The sequence below is a fragment of the Chionomys nivalis genome, chromosome 3 (genome assembly GCF_950005125.1).
Source record: "Chionomys nivalis chromosome 3, mChiNiv1.1, whole genome shotgun sequence".
Taxonomy (NCBI): Eukaryota; Metazoa; Chordata; class Mammalia; order Rodentia; family Cricetidae; genus Chionomys; species Chionomys nivalis.
Genome location: NC_080088.1, coordinates 80221326 through 80239018, shown reverse-complemented (window position 1 = coordinate 80239018; position 17693 = coordinate 80221326). Strand labels below are relative to the sequence as shown.

Sequence of the window (17693 nt, the reverse complement as noted above, 5' to 3'; positions counted from 1 at the left end):
ACAAAAGACTGGTATCATGTAAAGTTCAAAGGCTGCAGTATCTAGTCTACCAGGCTGCGCCCAGTGTTTCCCAAACATCTTTCTTGGCTTTCGGATTAAAAATCATACCCACAATCAGGTGAGATGGCCCCGTGGGTAAAGGTGCTTGCCACCGAGCCAATCCCCAGCACTCACATGGCGGAAATGGTGACACGTGCACTAAAATGTAATAAAAACTTAAACTGATTTTTTAAAAAACAAAACCCACCTACTATAGCCTCTTTGATATAGAACACAAATCCACGTCTTCAAAGGCCAGCAAGCATGGCCTGGTCCCAGCTTAAACAGAGCCTCCGTGGCCCTTGATACTGGCATGACTGTTCTCATTTAGGTGTGGCCTTCCTGGAAGCAGCAACCTACAGTTTTCCTCCCAGGACTGCAGGAAGTGGAGAACATTCTCCCAGGCCCGGGCTCAGTGGCAGAGGTAGTCAGATACTGAGAGGCCGAGAGTCCAGTAGGCTGAGGGAGCCCCGAAGAGTGGAATAGAGATGAGTGGTTTCCCACTTACCGCTCCATGCACCTGTATAACCAAACCGTACCATGTGGCTGCTCTAATCACCTCACGTACAGACTGGCCCCATACCAAGTTATTTAATAGGCATTCCAGTGTTCCAGCTTCCCCAGTGCACGACCCAAGGCATGGCATGTCTCCCACTCACCCTCAGGTAAGCCAGCAAGTGGGGGGTTCTAGCAGAGTAGTCCTGGGACTTTGCAAGCCTGGCTTTGACTCTGAGAGTCCTGGGGTCCTCCTCATGCCCCCCCCCCCCACTTCCCAAAGGAGCAGATTTCCCATGATGCCCTAGCTGGGACCTGGGATCTATGAGCCCTTTTCCTTCCCACGCAGGGACAGTTACTGGGGTATACGATTATGGATGCACCCCTGGCCAGTGGTTCCCACTCTGGGAATCTGAGCCCTCTGTTGAGCCCCACAGTGTCCTCCACCTGCCACTCCAGGGCCTCATCAAGAGCTGTCTGCCTCGGCTGTGCTGCTAGCCCTGGCAGCCTGATACATGCTGAGGAGGGAGGAGATAGTACCCAGGAGGCCCACCAGCCAAGGAGGGAAGCGGCCAGCCCACAGGACACCTGGGGGCAGCCAGTGCACAGCGTTGGCCAGGTCAGCCAGGTTGCTGAGTAGAGTTAAAACCTCTGACCACATCTTTGCCTCCATGGCCCTCCGCTTGCTCCTGGGCAGCTCGCTGTGGGAGAGAAGGGGAAGGGAGTCACTCATTGCCCGCACTTCCCATACCCCCCAGAAAGGAGCAAGCACAGAGTGATCCACAGGCTCAATTTCACACCTGCTTTCCAGGATCCCTGGGCATGGAGTGTAGGAGCTGTGACCATTGTCCTCAACTTTACATCACCTACCCACCCTGCTGTGGGATGCAGCCATGAAGGCTCAGCCTGTAGTCCTCATTCTAACAAGCCTGTTCCCCTACCTGGAAAAGGCACTACTTCCACCCAGAGGCTAAAGCAATGCTCTTTAACCACACACCCTTTAATTTTTTGTGATCTAGCCCCAGAGCCGCACACATCAACACCACGTGCACGTCCTTTTGTATTGTAGTGTTCTATTCCCTGAACACACACATTTTTTTTTTTTTTGAGGGCTGTCCTGGAATTCTCTTTGTAGATTAGGCTGACTTCAAACTTACTGAGATCATCCTCATGACTGCCTCCCAAATGCTGGGATTAAAGGCATGTGCTGCCACCACCTGACTTACACATACCCCTTTGTAGAGATCTATCCCCTGAAACACACAGACACACACAGACACACACACTTTTGGTAGTGATCTATGCCCTGAACCTAACAGCAATCAGGACTGTGGATGGCTAACTTCTGTGTATGGAGAGGAGGGGAGGGATGGCTGGCTGACTTCTGTGTATGGAGAGGAGGGGAGGGATGGCTGGCTGACTTCTGTGTATGGAGAGGAGGAGAGGGATGGCTGACTTCTGTGTATGGAGAGGAGGGGAGGGATGGCTGACTTCTGTGTATGGAGAGGAGGGGAGGGGAGGGATGGCTGACTTCAGTGTATGGAGAGGAGGAGAGGGATGGCTGACTTCTGTGTATGGAGAGGAGAGGAGGGGAGGGATGGCTGACTTCTGTGTATGGAGAGGAGGGGAGGGATGGCTGACTTCTGTGTATGGAGAGGAGGGGAGGAATGGCTGACTTCTGTGTATGGAGAGGAGGGGAGGGGAGGGATGGCTGACTTCAGTGTATGGAGAGGAGGAGAGGGATGGCTGGCTGACTTCTGTGTATGGAGAGGGAGGGGAGGGATGGCTGACTTCTGATATGGAGAGGAGGGGAGGGATGGCTGGCTGACTTCTGTGTATGGAAAGGAGGGGAGGGATGGCTGACTTCTGTATATGGAGATGTGGGATGGTCACTGGCCCCTCCTCTGACATTCTAGTCACTTCCCTCCTGACCGCCCAGCCCTGCTGTGTGCAGTTCTGCCCTGATTGCATGGAGGTGCTGTGCAGCTGTGAGGAAGCTGTCATCCATGCTAGGGTGAGACTTAACGATACAGCTATCTGGGGGCCATCCACACTCCCGCTCTGTTTGGTTCCACAAGCTGGAATTTGACTAAACCATACTTTAGTTTGTCACTGATGCCCCATGAAACATGGCAGACATATACATACAACTTTCCAGGGAAAGGGTTCCCACATTAACCCTGCAAAGGTCAGCAGGAGCATGGCTCAGAGAGGTGGCCACTCTGTACACCTTGCAGGAGAGGAGAGGTTAGGACACGGTAGGATGCGGTACGACACGGTACCTGGTGCCTGTGGGGCTCCGCAGCTTCTTTCTTAGCTTCAATGCCGTCCACAGAGACCTGCAACATAGGAGACCATGGACGTCCTGCCACAGCAGCCTGGCAAGCTGGGAGAGGAAGGGGTCAGCTCTCCACAGCAGCTGAGGCCTCAAGATCCTCTACTGCCTTTAGCCTAGGGAACTCTGAGACCAGCCACCCTCCATAATTTGGCCAGCAGTGGTCCTGCTTGCAGCCTCCTGCACAGAGCTGCAAACTGCTGTGCCTTGGAAGAGAGACTTGTCCCTTTTGGGGTAAAGGCTGGGGTTCTGTCCTAGTTAGCTTTAATTGTCAAACTGAGTCAGCCTAGAGTCACCTGAAAGCCTTGACCGAGGATCAGATTAGCCTGTGAGCATATCTGGCAGTACGGTCATGTTATTAACTAGGGAGCAGAGGAAGCCCTGAGTGAGAGAGGAGTCCTGAGTAAATACGTAGTGTAGACTCCTGCAAGGCCATATCAAGGGCTCCAGTGCCTTAGCCCCATGTGAGTGGCAAAGATCTCCAAAGAGTGAGGTGGTGGTCATGGGGATGCTGGTGGGGATGGGATGGTTTTTGTTTTTGAGACAGGCTCTCACTACATAACCCTGGCTTCCCTGAAACTCACTATATAGACCAAAGTCCCAGATTTTCAGAACATGTACCCAAGTCACTGTCACTTCTTTAGGGTCACTGTCCCTCTTCATTCCCTTGACCTCCCTAGTCAGGGATCCAGATCCAAACTGTGCAGGTCATGGTTCCTATGAGTCAGCAAGCAGTGTTCCTCCATGGTTCTCTGCCTTAAGTTCCTGCTCTGACATCCCTCAGTGATGGACTGTGACCGGGAAGTGTAAGCCACATCAACCCTCTCCTCCCCGAGTTGCGCTCAGTCAGATCATTTTTGTCGCAGCAACAGAAAGAAATTAGAACAGGTTCTCATGTAACCCAAGCGGCAATGGACTTGCTGTATAGCATGACCTTGAACCCTGATCCTCTTGCCTCCACCACCTGAATTCTGGGATGAAAAACAGGTGCCACCGCATCTAGTTTATGCATTGTTGAGGATAGAAAGCAGGGTCTGTGCGTGCTAGCAAGCATTTCACCAACTGAACCACACAGATCCCCCTAGAGTCGGCCATGCTGTGGACCCGCCCAGTGCTGGGAGACAGCCTACAGTGTGTATGGGAACAGAGACAGCAAGTTTGATGGGACCTCAGAGGTCAGCAGAGGTAAGCAAGAAACCATAGTTATGAAAGGATATCAGGATGTTGTCCTGGCATGTTAGGGGAGCACACATCCAAAGGCTGGGAAAGAATCTCCAGGGCCAGGCGTGCTGGTGGCACAGGCCTGTCATCCCAGCTTCTTGGGAGATTGAAGCAGGAGGACCCAAATTCAAGACCTGCCTGGGATACTTAATGATGTTCCACCTCAAAATAAAAAGTAAAATGAAGCTGGGTGGTGGAACAAGCCTTTAATCCCAGCACTTGGGAGGCAGAGGCAGGTATCTCTGTGAGTTCAAGGTCAGCCTGGTCTACAGAGCGAGTTCCAGGACAACCAGGGCTAAACAGAGAAACCCTGTCTCAGAAAAAAACAACAAAAAGTAAAAGGAGGAGCTGGCAAGATGGCTCAGCAGATAAAAGCCTTTTCAGCCAAGTCTGGTACCCTAAATTGGATCCCAGCATCCACATGGTGAAAGGAAATGACCACCCAAATTGTCCTCTGACCTCCATACATGCGCCACAGCACATGCGTGCACACACACAAAAATAAGAAGTAAATAAATGTTAAAAGGAAAAGAAAAAGAGCTAGAGATATAACCCTTGGCAAGATTTTTTTTTTTTTTTTGGTTTTTTTTTTTCGAGACAGGGTTTCTCTGTAGCTTTGGAGCCTGTCCTGGAACTCCCTTTGTAGACCAGTCTGGCCTCGAACTCCCAGAGATCTGCCTGCCTCTGCCTCCCAAGTGCTGGGATTAAAGGTGTGCGCCACCACCGCCCGGCGAGATATAACCCTTGGGAAAAAAACCATCAGTGCTGAGGGTACCTGGTGCTTACTGGACAACCAAGTTAGTAAGGCCCAGGCCAGTAAGAGTAGAAAAAAATAAAATAAAAAGGTGGAGGACCAGCAAGATGGCTCAGCAAGGAAGAGGTGCTTGCCACCAAACCTAAGGATCTGAGTTCAATCCCCAGGACCCAGGAAAGAACCTGTAAGCTGTCCTCTGAACTCCACATGTGCACTACACAAGCCCCTCCCCACACACAAATAATTAAAAGAAATTTTTAGCTGGGCGGTGGTGGCGCACGCCTTTAATCCCAAGCACTCGGGAGGCAGAGGCAGGCGGATCTCTGTGAGTTCGAGACCAGCCTGGTCTACAAGAGCTAGTTCCAGGACAGGAACCAAAACCACAGAGAAACCCTGTCTCAAAAAACCAAAAAAAAAAAAAAAAAAAGAAATTTTTAATTAAATAATTTAAAAAATCAAAATGACTAAGTAAAGACATCTGAGGTTGACTTCTGGTCTCCACATGCTCACACATGCCCTCACACACATACAAGCATACAAGAAAAGCAAGGAAAAAAATAAAAAACAGGTAAATAAATAGAAATTAGAAATTAAAAGAAAGTCAAGGAAGAGCAAGGGAGATGGCTCCGTGGTTAAGAGCACTTGCTTACAACTGCTAGGACTTTAGTTCAGATCCCAACACCCACACGGCAAGCTGGGCATGGTCCTGCACACTCCAGTAACCCCAGTGCTGAGAGGCAGGGTCACTGAAGCTTGTTGGCTGCCAAATGAGCCAAAACACAAGCTCTGGGTTCAGGCCAACAAAAAGAGTAACAGAAGACATTCTATGTCCCTATCTGGCCTCTGCATAGGTACATACCTGCCACATTCACATACAAACACAAATAATTAATAAACTCGTTTTCTATGGGGCTGGAGAGGGGACTCAGCAGTCAGGAGCAAGCTCTTGTACTGCTCTGGCAGAGTGGATTCAGTTCCCAGCACTCGTGTTGGACAGCTCACAGCTGCAGGTAACTCCAGCCCCAGAGACCCCAACCCCCTCTTCTGGCACAGGCTCTCTGCTAATATGTATGAAATCATGCACATAATTGAAAACAAAGTCTCTTTAAAAGCTTTCTAAATAAATACATCTCTTAAGAGAGAGAGAAGGGGAGGGGGCAAGGATCGGAATCAGAGGGAAGACTCTAAGACTTCACGGTGCTAGCTTTGAAGAAGGAAGGGGCCACTAGCAAAAGGTTGCGGACCCTCTAGACCCTGGGAAAGGGCAGAGGTGGAAAGGCGGTGGAGCCTCCAGGAAGGGAGCAGCCTTGCCCCACCTGGACTTTACCCAGGAAATTGGTCTCAGGATTCTGACCTCCAGCACTGGGAGTAACGCATCTGTGTTGTTTTAAACAGCACATTTATATCCAACTGTTACAGAAGTTACAGGGTCAAACAGCAAGGGGAGGGGCTGAAGACTCCGCTCAGCAACTAAGACACTGGCTGCTCTAGCAAAGGACCTGGGTTTGGTTCCCAGCACCCACACAGCAGCTCACAACTGCCTCTAACTACAATTCCAGAGGCTCGGTCATTCTTTTCTAACTTCTGTGGCCGCTGCACACACAGGGTGCGCAGAAATATCTGCAGCCTAAAGACCCATACACATGAAAATTTAAAAAACAAAAAAACAAAAAAAAGCCGGGTGGTGGTGGCACACGCTTTTAATCCCAGCACTCCGGCTGACCTCTGTGAGTTCGAGGCCAGCATGGTCTACAGAGCTAGTTGCAGGATAGCCAAAGATACGCAGAAAAAAGATTAAGGAAACCCCAATATGTGAAGACTGGTTGCCTCCTTTGAACCTCCTGACAAAATATAAAAGGGCTGGAACCCCTACAGCTCTGCTAAGGTAACAGCACTTGGGGATGTCAGGTGTTCCCTCTGGAAGACATCACATACCTGACAGCTCCAAGGAGTAGAGAGAGAATCCAGAGGGCTGTGCTCAGTGTCCACCACCCAGCAGAGTCCACCTGGAGGACCTTGGCATCGGCAGCCCAGGCGACATGCTCACATGGATAGTACAGCTGGTCAGCCATGTTACTCAGGACAGACAGCCATCGGACAAAGATGTCCTCCTTCTGTGAAATCAAGTGGTGGGACAGGCCTGCAAGTCACGACTCCCCACTGTCTGATTTAGGATGGGGCCATTCTAGGCCACAAGACTTCCCCATGACAGCAGTCTTGCCCTGGTGTCTGGGCAGGACCGCCCAGCCGCTGTATAAGAGGAGAGCTAGGGCCTGGCTTCCTGTGCTCATGCTCATTGCACAACTCACTGGGTCTCAACTCAGGCTATGGAATTCCCTGGAGAGCTGTCAAAACCCCAAGTCCTACACCAGCCCTGAGCATTGCCTCAGAAGGACTTGGATAGACACCAAAGGTTTACTTTGCTGTTATTTCATTTTTATTTATTTATATGGGATGTGTTTGTGTGTGAGTGCACGTGCATATATGTGTATAAGTATGTATAAACACCCGTGTGTATGCAGTACCCTCCGAGGCCTGAGAGCATAGGATCCTTTGAAGCTGGAGGTAGAGGCATTGATGAGCACCGTACATGGGTGATGGGAACCCCACTCTGATCCTCGTGGTTAAGCAGCAAGCATTAACCACTGAGCCATCTGTCTGACCCCAGGAATTCTGTTTTAAAGACAGGGTGTCATATATCCCAGGTGGTCTCAAACTTATTATGTAGCTGAGGACGATCTTGAACTCTATGTGGTGTGGTGTGGGGTGTGTGTGTGTGTGTGATGCACATGAGTATAAGTGCCTTTGGAGGCCAGAAGAGAGTATGGGATTCTCTAGAGATGTTGTGATAGTTGTGAGCTCTAATGTGGGGGCTGAGCATCAAACTCTGTTTTTAACTGCCAGTCCATTCCAACCCGTTTTTTGTTTTTGTTTTTTAATTCTTGGTGTGTGGGGGGGTACATTCTCGTATGTGAGTATGGGTACATGCTTGCCACAGCCCTTGTGCGGCAGCTGGAAGACAACCTCAGCATCATTTCGTGCCTTCTATTTTGATTGAGGCGGAGGCTCTTTCCCCCCCCTGCTCACTAAGCTAGCTGTCCTTCACACTTCTAGGGAGACTCTAGTCTCCACCTCCCACCTCCCTGTAGACTAGCATCACAGACTGGCACATTACCGCGTCCAGATTTATATGGGTTCTAGAAATTGGAACTCAGGCCCTCACAAGCACTTTAACCTGCTGAGCCATCTCCATAGCCTGTACTGGTCTTCGAGACTGTGTCTCTCAGGGTCTGCAGCTCACTAAACAGGCTAGGCTGACTGGCCAGTGAGTCCCAAAGATCCTCCTGTCTCTGCTTCCCGAACACTGGAATTACAAGCTTGAGCCACCACACCCAACTTACCTTACAGGGGTTTTGGGAATCACACTCAGATTCTCAGGATTACACAACATTTCCCAGACTAACCATCTCCCCAGCCCAGATCTTAAACCTCAGATCCACTTGCCTCTGCCTCGCAAGTGCTAGGATTACTAATGGTGGCCCCCACCTCTGGTTCAGGGACTTTTAAAAAGTGTGTGTGTGTCTGTGTCTGTGTGTATCTGCGTGTCTGTGCGAGATGTGTGTGTGGGCATGCACGAAGAGGTCAAAGGACAACTTTCAGGAGTGGATTTCCTCTGTCCACCATATGTTCCAGGGACCTAAGCTCAGGTGATCAAGTTTGTATTGTGAGCAGTTTTACCTGCTGAGGTTGGAGGGTGTGGCTCAGCAGCAGAGCCCCTGCCTAGAATCCCCCACTGGGGGCAGTGTACATGGCTTAGCAGTAAAGTGCTTATGTAACATGTACAAGGCCCTGACTCCATGGCCAACACTGCTACAAAATAAATAAATAATAAATAAATAAATAAATAAATAAAATCACCCAATAAGAAGTACTTTGGAGCAAGCCCTTAAAACACCCACGGAGGCCCTTGCTCCTGACTCCTTTGGAAGGTCTAGTCCCCCCTCCCTACAGCCCCATTAACCCTGTTACCTCTGTCCCCAGGCCATATTGCTTAGTGTAGACAAACATGGCCGGGTCATCAAAGAGTCGCAAGACAGTCCTGCAATGGCTGAGCTGAGCTGACACCACCAGCAAGCGCCTTCCCAGTTCAGACCTGCTGGGACATTGTTCCACTAGGACCCCACCGACGAGCTGGCAGCAATACCCCAGTGTCCGGATCTGTGGGAGACCAGAAGCAATTACCACAGTCCCCATTGTGGTTTGAGCTGCAATCCCCACCACATACCCAGTCATGGGCCCTTTAGGATGGAACCTGGAAAGGCACCTAAGAGTTGGCAGGTATAGTGGCTAAGAGAAACTGAGGCAGGGGAATCACCCCCAAGTTTAAGGCCAGCGTAGGTTATTGAGTGAGACCCTGTCTCAAATAAGCAAAGTTCTAAGAGTCAACAAACTTCCAATCCAAACTGAAAGGTTTTGTTTGTATCATTTGTTTCTTTTAGTTGCTGAGGCTGGGTCTCACTCTCGCCTCACTCACCACATAGCCTAGCAAGTCACTGTCATCCCCCTGTCTCAGCATCCCCAGTGCTGTAATAACAGGCATGAAGCACTTTACCCAGTTAAAACTTTCAGTTTCTCTCTCTCTCTCTCTCTCTCTCTCTCTCTCTCTCTCTCTCTCTCTCTCTCTCACCTTTATTGTAGTAGTCAATTTTGAAGACAAGGTCTCACGTAGCCCAGGCTAACCAGACACTGTGGTCATGATTAGAATTCCTAACCATCCTGGCTTCTACCTCCCAAGTGCTGGAATGAGAGGTATGCAACATATTTGGAAGTCCCAGTGCTGGGGACAGAACCCAAGGCCTCCTGCATGCTAGACAAGCATCCCAGCCTCTGAAGAGGTTCTTTTAGATGAGAGCTTGACATCAAAGTCCAAAAGGTGCCACGCAGCACATCTCTCATCCCAGTGCCAGGGGAGCTGAGGCAGGAAGACCAAAAATGTCAAGGCCAGCCTGGGCTACATGATTAATAAATTAGAGGCCAGCCTGAGCTACACAACAAGACCCTGTTTCAACAAAGAGAAGTGTGGCGGGAAGGGGAGGGGAGAAAAGTTGCCGAGGAGAGTTCCACAGGAGTGCCAGCTTGTGTCACCAATGACCCAATGATAGGGACAAAGAAAACAAAACTATTCCTGTCTCCTGGGTTCTCCTTTGCCCACAGGCAGGGTCACGAGGCTGAAAAGAAACTTCTGTTTGCCCTTCCTGGCCTAGCCAGAGCCCTTAGCTGGACAGAAAGAGTGGTCTAAGAGACAAAATAGTAATTTGCTTCAAATACTTTTAGAGAGAAGGCAGACATTCAATAAAAGACTTAGATAAATGAGATTCACCAGGCTCACCACCCTTATATCTTTGTTTCTTTTGTTTTTGAGACAGGGTGTCGTGCAGCCCAAGCTGGCCTTGAACTCCTAATCTTCCTGGTATGAGTGCTGAGATCACAGGCTTGTGTCAACACACTGGTTTGTGTGGTGCTGAGGATGGACCTCAAGGCTTCATCTACACCACGGAAGCACCTTCGGGCTACAGACCCAGCTCTATTATCTCATTTGCTTGTCAGAAATTGCTGGTCTCGAACTGTGTGTGGTGACACACCTGTAATCTCAGCAACTTGGGAGGCTGAGGTAGGAGGAACTCATGTAAGACGCCAGCCTGGTTCACACAGTAAGTTCCAGTGAGGCCTTGTTCCTGTTGTTTTGATTTTAACTCCTTTTCGGCCTGACTGTAATGGTGAACACTGTAATGTAGATGTCCAACTTAGGAGAAAATGGGATGAACTTAAATGTGGAGCCACCAGTAATGTCTGCCTATAAGGGACTGGTCAGGAAAGCTACGTCTAACCTCAGGAGGCCAAGTGGATCAATGCTCATGTGGAGCGAATTTTACTGTTAGCAAAATATTATAGATGCAGCACCAGCTTTGAAACATTCAAAATCCCCATGTGAGGTGTCTGCAGCAACTCAGACATATATAGCGGCTGGCAGGTACAAATGCAAGGATCTGATGTCCAAATGCAAGGATCTGATCGGTATGGCTGTAGCTAAATGACCAGCTACAGTGGATTTAATTGAGTTGTCATGGCGAGGTTCTGGAAGTCTGGCCGTATTTGGCTGAAATAATGCAAGTGCCCAACTGGAGGAGATTCTCTCATCGCTACAGGACAATGTAACGTGCTAACCCCCATTTGAGGTTGTTTAGAATAATCCAAGAACACTGGTGGCCTGGTGACATCTTGGTCATTATTTGATTCTCCAGGGCTGGGTTGGCAGGTTTGAACCCAAATGTCCAACACTAGATGACAGTGTTTGTGATTGATCGGAGATCCAGAGAGACACAAACCTGAGGGCAAGGCACTAGCTGGAAAACCTCTGCCTTGCGGAAAAACCACTGGATTATCTTCCTAAAGCTAACCCTCAAGGTCTAGTCCCTTATTTGGCCACTTCTCCTGAGGCTGACTAGCGAGGTCCTGCTGCCAAAGTACCGAAGTCCAGCAATCTAAAGCCCTCTTTGGCTACCCTAATTAACATGCTCACTCAAAATTAAACGTCTCATCCTAACGTGGGGTTTTCCCCCTTTACCCTTTGCCAATTTGCCAATGGGTCACGTCCGTCTCCTCTCTATCCAGTCCTTTGTCCCCCCAGGACAAGTAACTTTCTCTGTTCCCTTCCCCTTCTCCCTTATCTTCTGCCCTGTCTTTGTCTCTTATTCCCTGCCCTTTGTCCTCCTGAGGCAAATCTTTGTGCTGAGAACTTGATTGTGTGATGTCTTGTACCGATACCGGTCCCTTTAGAAACCCCTCGATGGCCTCAGTTTCCCCATCTCTGAGTTCTGACCAAACTCCAGATCACTCCGGCGCAGGGCGGACCCAACCTCCTCTCACCAGGCGGTCCCGACCCCTGTGGGACTCCAGCGAGGAAGCCAGACTGTTCAGCAGCGCCATGGCAACTCGATCGTGATGTCACCCTGGGCGGGGTCAAAACTCCTTCCGGAAAGGGTTGCAGGCTGGCGCAGGCGCAGCTGCGGCCCTTTGTCCCAGTACCGGCGCGGTGTAGGCGTGCTAACCTGAACACTGGGTGCAAATGTATTGCTGCTACGTGTGTGCTCCCTGCCCCTGGACACCCAGAATGATCTTCCAAGCCTGTTGCAATCCGCTCCACGGCTTCTTAGGCAACTCCCGCAAGCAAAGTGTCCACATTAGAAAAGAAAATCCAAGCAAAAGCATGTGTCAGACCCACACAAAAGGGGTTTCTCCTTAAAAGTGGGCTGCACTTGTGGCCTGCTTTATCAGCTTGTCTATAGTGAGCTTGTGTGACCAGTGTACTCTCACAAGGCATCTTAATTTCCATTTTCTTTGAGGAGTGGTCAGATTGTTTGGTTGTTCGGTTCTTGATTTTTCTTTTTATTTAGAACCTCGTGTCGCTCAGTCTATCCTCAAACTCAAATTCACCACATACTCAGGCTGGCCTTAAATTCCTGACTCAGTCTCCCAAGTGTTGGAATGACGGGCATGTGGCACAAGGCTGCAAGGCGTTCTAGACGTTAGCGGGGTACAAGGTACCTTTAGAAGAAAATGAGCCAGGCACGGTGACCTGCGCCTTTAGTGCGTCAGGAGGCAGAGGATCTCAGTGAGTTCTAGGCCAGCCAGATCTACATAAGGAGCTCCAAGACAGCCAGGGGTACGTAGACCCTGTATCAAAAAACAAGAAAACAAACAAACAAACAAAAAAAACTAACAAAACCCAGAAAGAAAAGGCCTACATAGGGCCAGTAGGGTGGTCTAATGGGTAGAGACGCTAACAGGATGGAAGGGAAAAACTGACTCCCAGCAAGCTGTCCTCTGGCCTCCACAGTTAGACTTTGGCGTGTGGGATGTGTGTGTGTGTGTGTGAAACAACAACAAAATGTACAAAGTTCTCTCTTCCAAGAAGGATAAAGTTTGGTAGCTTAAAAGTGTTTGATCCATATCCACTTGGAGATGGCAACAGAGGATTCAGTTTAACAAACTGGGCTTTTGAGGGGAGGGAGGGGGCCGGGAGGGGATGACAGGTATTTTGAGTGTTTGTTACTAAACAGGATCTTATGCAATCCAGGCTGGCCTCCAACTGAATTTGTAGCCAAAACTGACTTTGGATTCTTGGTCGTCCTGCCTCCACCTCCAAAGCTTTGGGATGACAGGTGTGTGCCACCAAGTCCTGTTTGTGCAGAACTGGAGATGTAATCAGGGTTTTGTGCTTTCCAAACACATGTCCCACCTATTGACTAAGCCACATTCACAGCCTCCAGAACAGTACTCCACCTCCAAGACAGGGTTTCTCTGTGTAACAGTCCTGGCTGTCCTGGAACTCACTTTTTAGACCAGGCTGGCCTGGAACTGACTGAGATTCAATTGCCTCTGCCTCCCAAGTGCTGGGATTAAAGGCGCCTCCCACCACAGCCCTGGCAAGAAGAGTATTTATTTATTTATTTATTCTTTTTATTTATTTATTTATTTATTTATTTATTTATTTATTTATTTTTGGTTTTTCGAGACAGGGTTTCTCTGCAGCTTTGGAGCCTGTCCTGGAAACTAGCTCTTGTAGACCAGGCTGTTCTTGAACTCACAGAGATCCACCTGCTTCTACCTCCCAAGTGCTGGGATTAAAAGCATGCGCCACCACTACCCAGCTAAGAATAGTATTCTTTTTTTAAAAAACATTTACTTAACTTTATGTGCATTAGCATCAGATCTCCTGGAACTGGAGTTGCAGACAGGTGTGAGCTGCCATATGGGTGCTGGGAATTGAACCCGGGTCCTCTGGAAGAGCAGCTAATGCTCTCAGCCATTGGGCTATCTCTCCAGCCCCAAGAATAATATTCTTAAAGTGACAAAGGAGAGTCTCTCAGGGTGGCGAGCTATGGGTAGGTGGATAAAGGATGCATAAAGGCTTGTTAGTAAAGTTTACTGAATAGGAGGTTGGGGGTGTAGCTCAGTTGGAAGACAGAAGACACTGAATGGAGCAAAGGAACAATTTTACTCAAGTCTAGCATGGTGAAGTTGAGTTTATTGAGGTTTCTTACAGGAGCATGGGTTCCTCAAAGGCATCGCAGAGAAGCCACCCCAGCCTGGAGGATGATCATGAAAGCTGCATGCCTGGAGTTTCCTGCTCAATTGATAGGCAGCCTAGCTACCCAGAGAGTCTCCCCTCCCCAACAGTTGTTACCACGTGTGCCTTCAGAGGACGGCAGGGAGCGTTGGATCCCCTGGAGCTAGAATCCCAGGGTAGTTCTGCTCTCTCACGTCCCCACTAACAATGCGGCAGGACTGGAGCCCCACCAGTGTCTTTGCAACATCATTTTTATTCTGATAGTCAGCCTGGTGGATGGGAAGTGGTCTCCATGTTGCATTTCCCTACCTGGATAACTGACTCATTTTTGGAAGACATCTACTGTCCATTTCAACCTCTGTTACTCTCTCCCCTTCCCTCCCCTGCTCCTAACCCCATCTTTTTCCTCCTGTCCCTTCAAATGAAGCATCTCTCTGCCCCGGGGCCTTTGCACAGCTGTTCCTTCTGCCTGGAATGCTTTCCCTCTAGATACCTACGTGGCTTCTGCCTTCACCTTCTGTCCATATTTTCTTATATCTCTTACTCACTTTCATGTTTGAAACAGGGTCTCATTCTATATAGCCTATGCTCACCTTGCATACAAGATTCTTGGGCTTCTGCCTAAATGTCATCATCTTATGGGACCTTACTGATCACACCTTCTGAATATTCCTTGCACCTTTATTTGGGTTGAGCTTCAATGAGGGGGATACACATGTGTACACACACATGTAGAGCCTAGACAGCCATGTCTTCCACTTTATTTTTGAGATAAGGTCTCTCACTGACCTGGAGCCAGCTGGACATAGAGTCCCAAGGATCCTTTTGTCTCTGTCTTCCTGATGCTGGAATTGGAAGTATGCCACCACACCCTGCTTTTTAGCTACAAGCCCAGGGGATTGAACTTGGGTTCTTGCATAACCAACCCTCTATCAACTGAGTCACTTCCCCAGCCCCTGAGACAGGGGTCGTCCTGAACTTGCTAGCAGCTGAGGTTGCCCTTGAGCTCTACAGTCTTGTCCCTTCTTCCTAAGACCAGGGATGACAGGTGTGTACTACCATAACTGACTCTGGGATTTATTTATTTTTTTTGTGGTTGTTTACTTATTTGAGACAGGGTCTCACTCTGTAGCTCTGGATGGCCCGAAACTCACTATATGTTCCAGGGTGGCCTCACTTGCAGTTATTCTCCTGCCTCTACTTCGCAAATGCTGATATTCCAGGAGAGCACAGACATGTCTAGAAAGATCCCTTGAATATGTGCTCTCCCTAATGGCCTGTGTCTGCATGATGCTTTTCTCTGAACACCCTGCATGCTGCCAGGCTCTCTGCAGAACCACCACCGTACCCCCTGCCCCTCCAGCCGTTGCACCATGCCCCCACCCTCCACTGCCATTCTTCACCCTGAGATACAGCTTTGCAGACCATGCTCTTCCAGCACCTACCAGCTGGTGAAGAATCAAGCTTGACTGACCTTTGAGAAAAATACTTACGCTGCCCTGGCCTTCCTAGCTGGTCTTGGAGTTGCCAGGCACAGTCTGGCAGTCACCACTGGTCCCCAGCCAATGTCCTCCTTCCCAACACAGAATACCCACATGAGACAAGGCCACTCTGTTGTCGCGTCTCTAAACACAGGCAGCATGCACAGCTGAGCACAGACGGGAGGCGCCAGCCCTCTGTTCTTTTTGCATTTATTTATCGTGTGGGTGGGTGGGTGGGCATGCAGGTGCTGTGGTGTGCAGGTGGCTGTCTGAGAACATTCAGGTGGTTCTCTCCTTCCACCACAGGAGTTCCAGGGATCTAACTCAGTCACCAGGCTTGGTGGCAAGCACCTTTATCCCTGAGCCATCTCTCCAACCCCACACCTCTGTTCCTAGTTTATGAGAGTAACTAATGTCCTCTGCCCATCACAGCTTCATCCCTGCTTCATTTCTTTGTGGTTCTTCCTTAAAACAATTCAGAGACTCAAGAAACAGAGCTTAATTCATGCTAGGCAAGCACCCTGCTGATGAGCCTCACCACGCCACACTCGCCTACCCCCACCCTGGACCTGAGAGCTGCCCTCCAAAGCCTGCATTTCCAGCAAGCAGGAGAATGAGGAGGAAATGCTGTGTCTGGCTGGCTGGCTGGTTGGACCAAAGCCCTGGGTGGGTTGGAGGCTGGGAGAACTAGCCTCAACCCAAGGGACAAAAGCCGCAATTGGCTGGAACTGCTTTTTTGAGAAGAAAGCCATTCAAATTGCTTTGGTGTTCATTGTAACTTCAACATTGACCTTTTGAGACAGGGTCTCAGCAAGTAGCTCTGGCCAGCCTGAAACTCTCTACATAGACAAGGCTGTCTCAGACTCACAGAGAGCCATCTACTTCTGCTTCCTGCATTCTGGGGTTAAAGACATGCACCACAGGCCTGGCCTTCAGTTTGTTTGTTTGTTTTTAAATACGTTTCTCTCTCTCTCTCTCTCTCTCTCTCTCTCTCTCTCTCTCTCTCTCTGTGTGTCTCTCTCTCTCTGTCTCTCTCTCTGTCTGTCTCTCTGTCTCTCTGTCTCTCTCTCTGTGTGTGTGTGGTGGGGGAGTTATTCTTTCTTTCTAACAGGCATTATTGAAGCATAATTTACATACAATGAAATTCATTTTTTAAACATTTGTTTGGGGGATAGAAATGTATGCATGCATGCCATGATGTATTTATGGAGACCAGACAACTTTCAGGATTCAGTTCTCTCCTTCTACCATGTGGGACCCCAGGATCAAACTCAGGTCATCAGACTCAGTGGCAAGGGCTCTTACCTGCTGATCCATCTTGTCCCCACCCATCACTTTTTTGTTGTTTTAAGACAAGGTGTCACTATGTAGACCAGGCTGGCCTCGAACTTGCAGTGACGCCTCCTGACTGCTGAGAGTACAATGCTGGGATTACAGGTGCATTTACCACCATGCCTAGTTTACTAGCAGAGCACTTGTCTACCCGTGTGGGAGAACCCAAGTTCCATCCACAGCAATGAAAAAAGGAAGAAGGCAAAGAAACTAAGCCAATTTTGGTGTTACACCTCCGTAACCAAGATGAGTTTCAGCCCCAGCCAGAAAGCCCCATTCCCTTCTCCTCCCACCAAGCTTATAAAAAACAAACCCTCTACAGACTTTCTAAAACACTCAACACACACACACACACACACACTCACACAGAGTGACAAGTTGAATTCATCAGAACCGAGAGTATGTTTCCAAGCAACCTTTGGGCAGTAGGGAAACATCCATTTAAAAAGTAGCTTGAGGGAGGAACCAGGTCTGTAGCTTAGTTGGTGGAGTGTTTGTTAGCATGCGTTGAGCCCTGGGTCCCATCCCTAGCACCACATAACGTGGATATGGTGGTGCACATCCGTCCTTCTTGACTATATCGCAAGTTAGAGAACAGACTGGGCTACGTGAGACCCATCTCAAAAATAATCAAGGGCCAGAAAGATGGTTCAGTGGGTGAACGCACTTGCCACCAGCCTAGTGACCCCCATGATGACCTAATCCCCAGGACCCAAGGAGAGAAATGACTCCCAAAAGTTGTTCCCTGATATCCACAGGCCATCATGGAGCACGCCCAAAATATACAAATAAGTGTGCTCTAGTTCTATTTATATTGCTGTGTTTTAAATTTTCTGAAAAAGAACAACTTAAGGGAGAAATGGGGTATTTCATCTCACTGTCCATCATTGTGAAGGCAAGGTTGGA

The 17693-nt window shown here is 49.2% G+C and overlaps 1 protein-coding gene across 1 annotated transcript; it reads right to left on the bottom strand.

The window, feature by feature from the left end:
• Window positions 1–584: 584 nt before the first annotated feature.
• Pex11g (peroxisomal biogenesis factor 11 gamma) lies at window positions 585–12140 on the bottom strand. The gene is made up of 5 exons (XM_057765403.1): window positions 11772–12140; window positions 8874–9062; window positions 6780–6958; window positions 2817–2873; window positions 585–1235 (listed from the first exon to the last, which is right to left on the bottom strand). The coding sequence occupies exons 1-5, from the start codon at window positions 11829–11831 to the stop codon at window positions 1001–1003; spliced, it is 720 nt and encodes a 239-aa protein (XP_057621386.1). The 5' UTR covers window positions 11832–12140; the 3' UTR covers window positions 585–1000.
• Between the last annotated feature and the right edge of the window lie 5553 nt (window positions 12141–17693).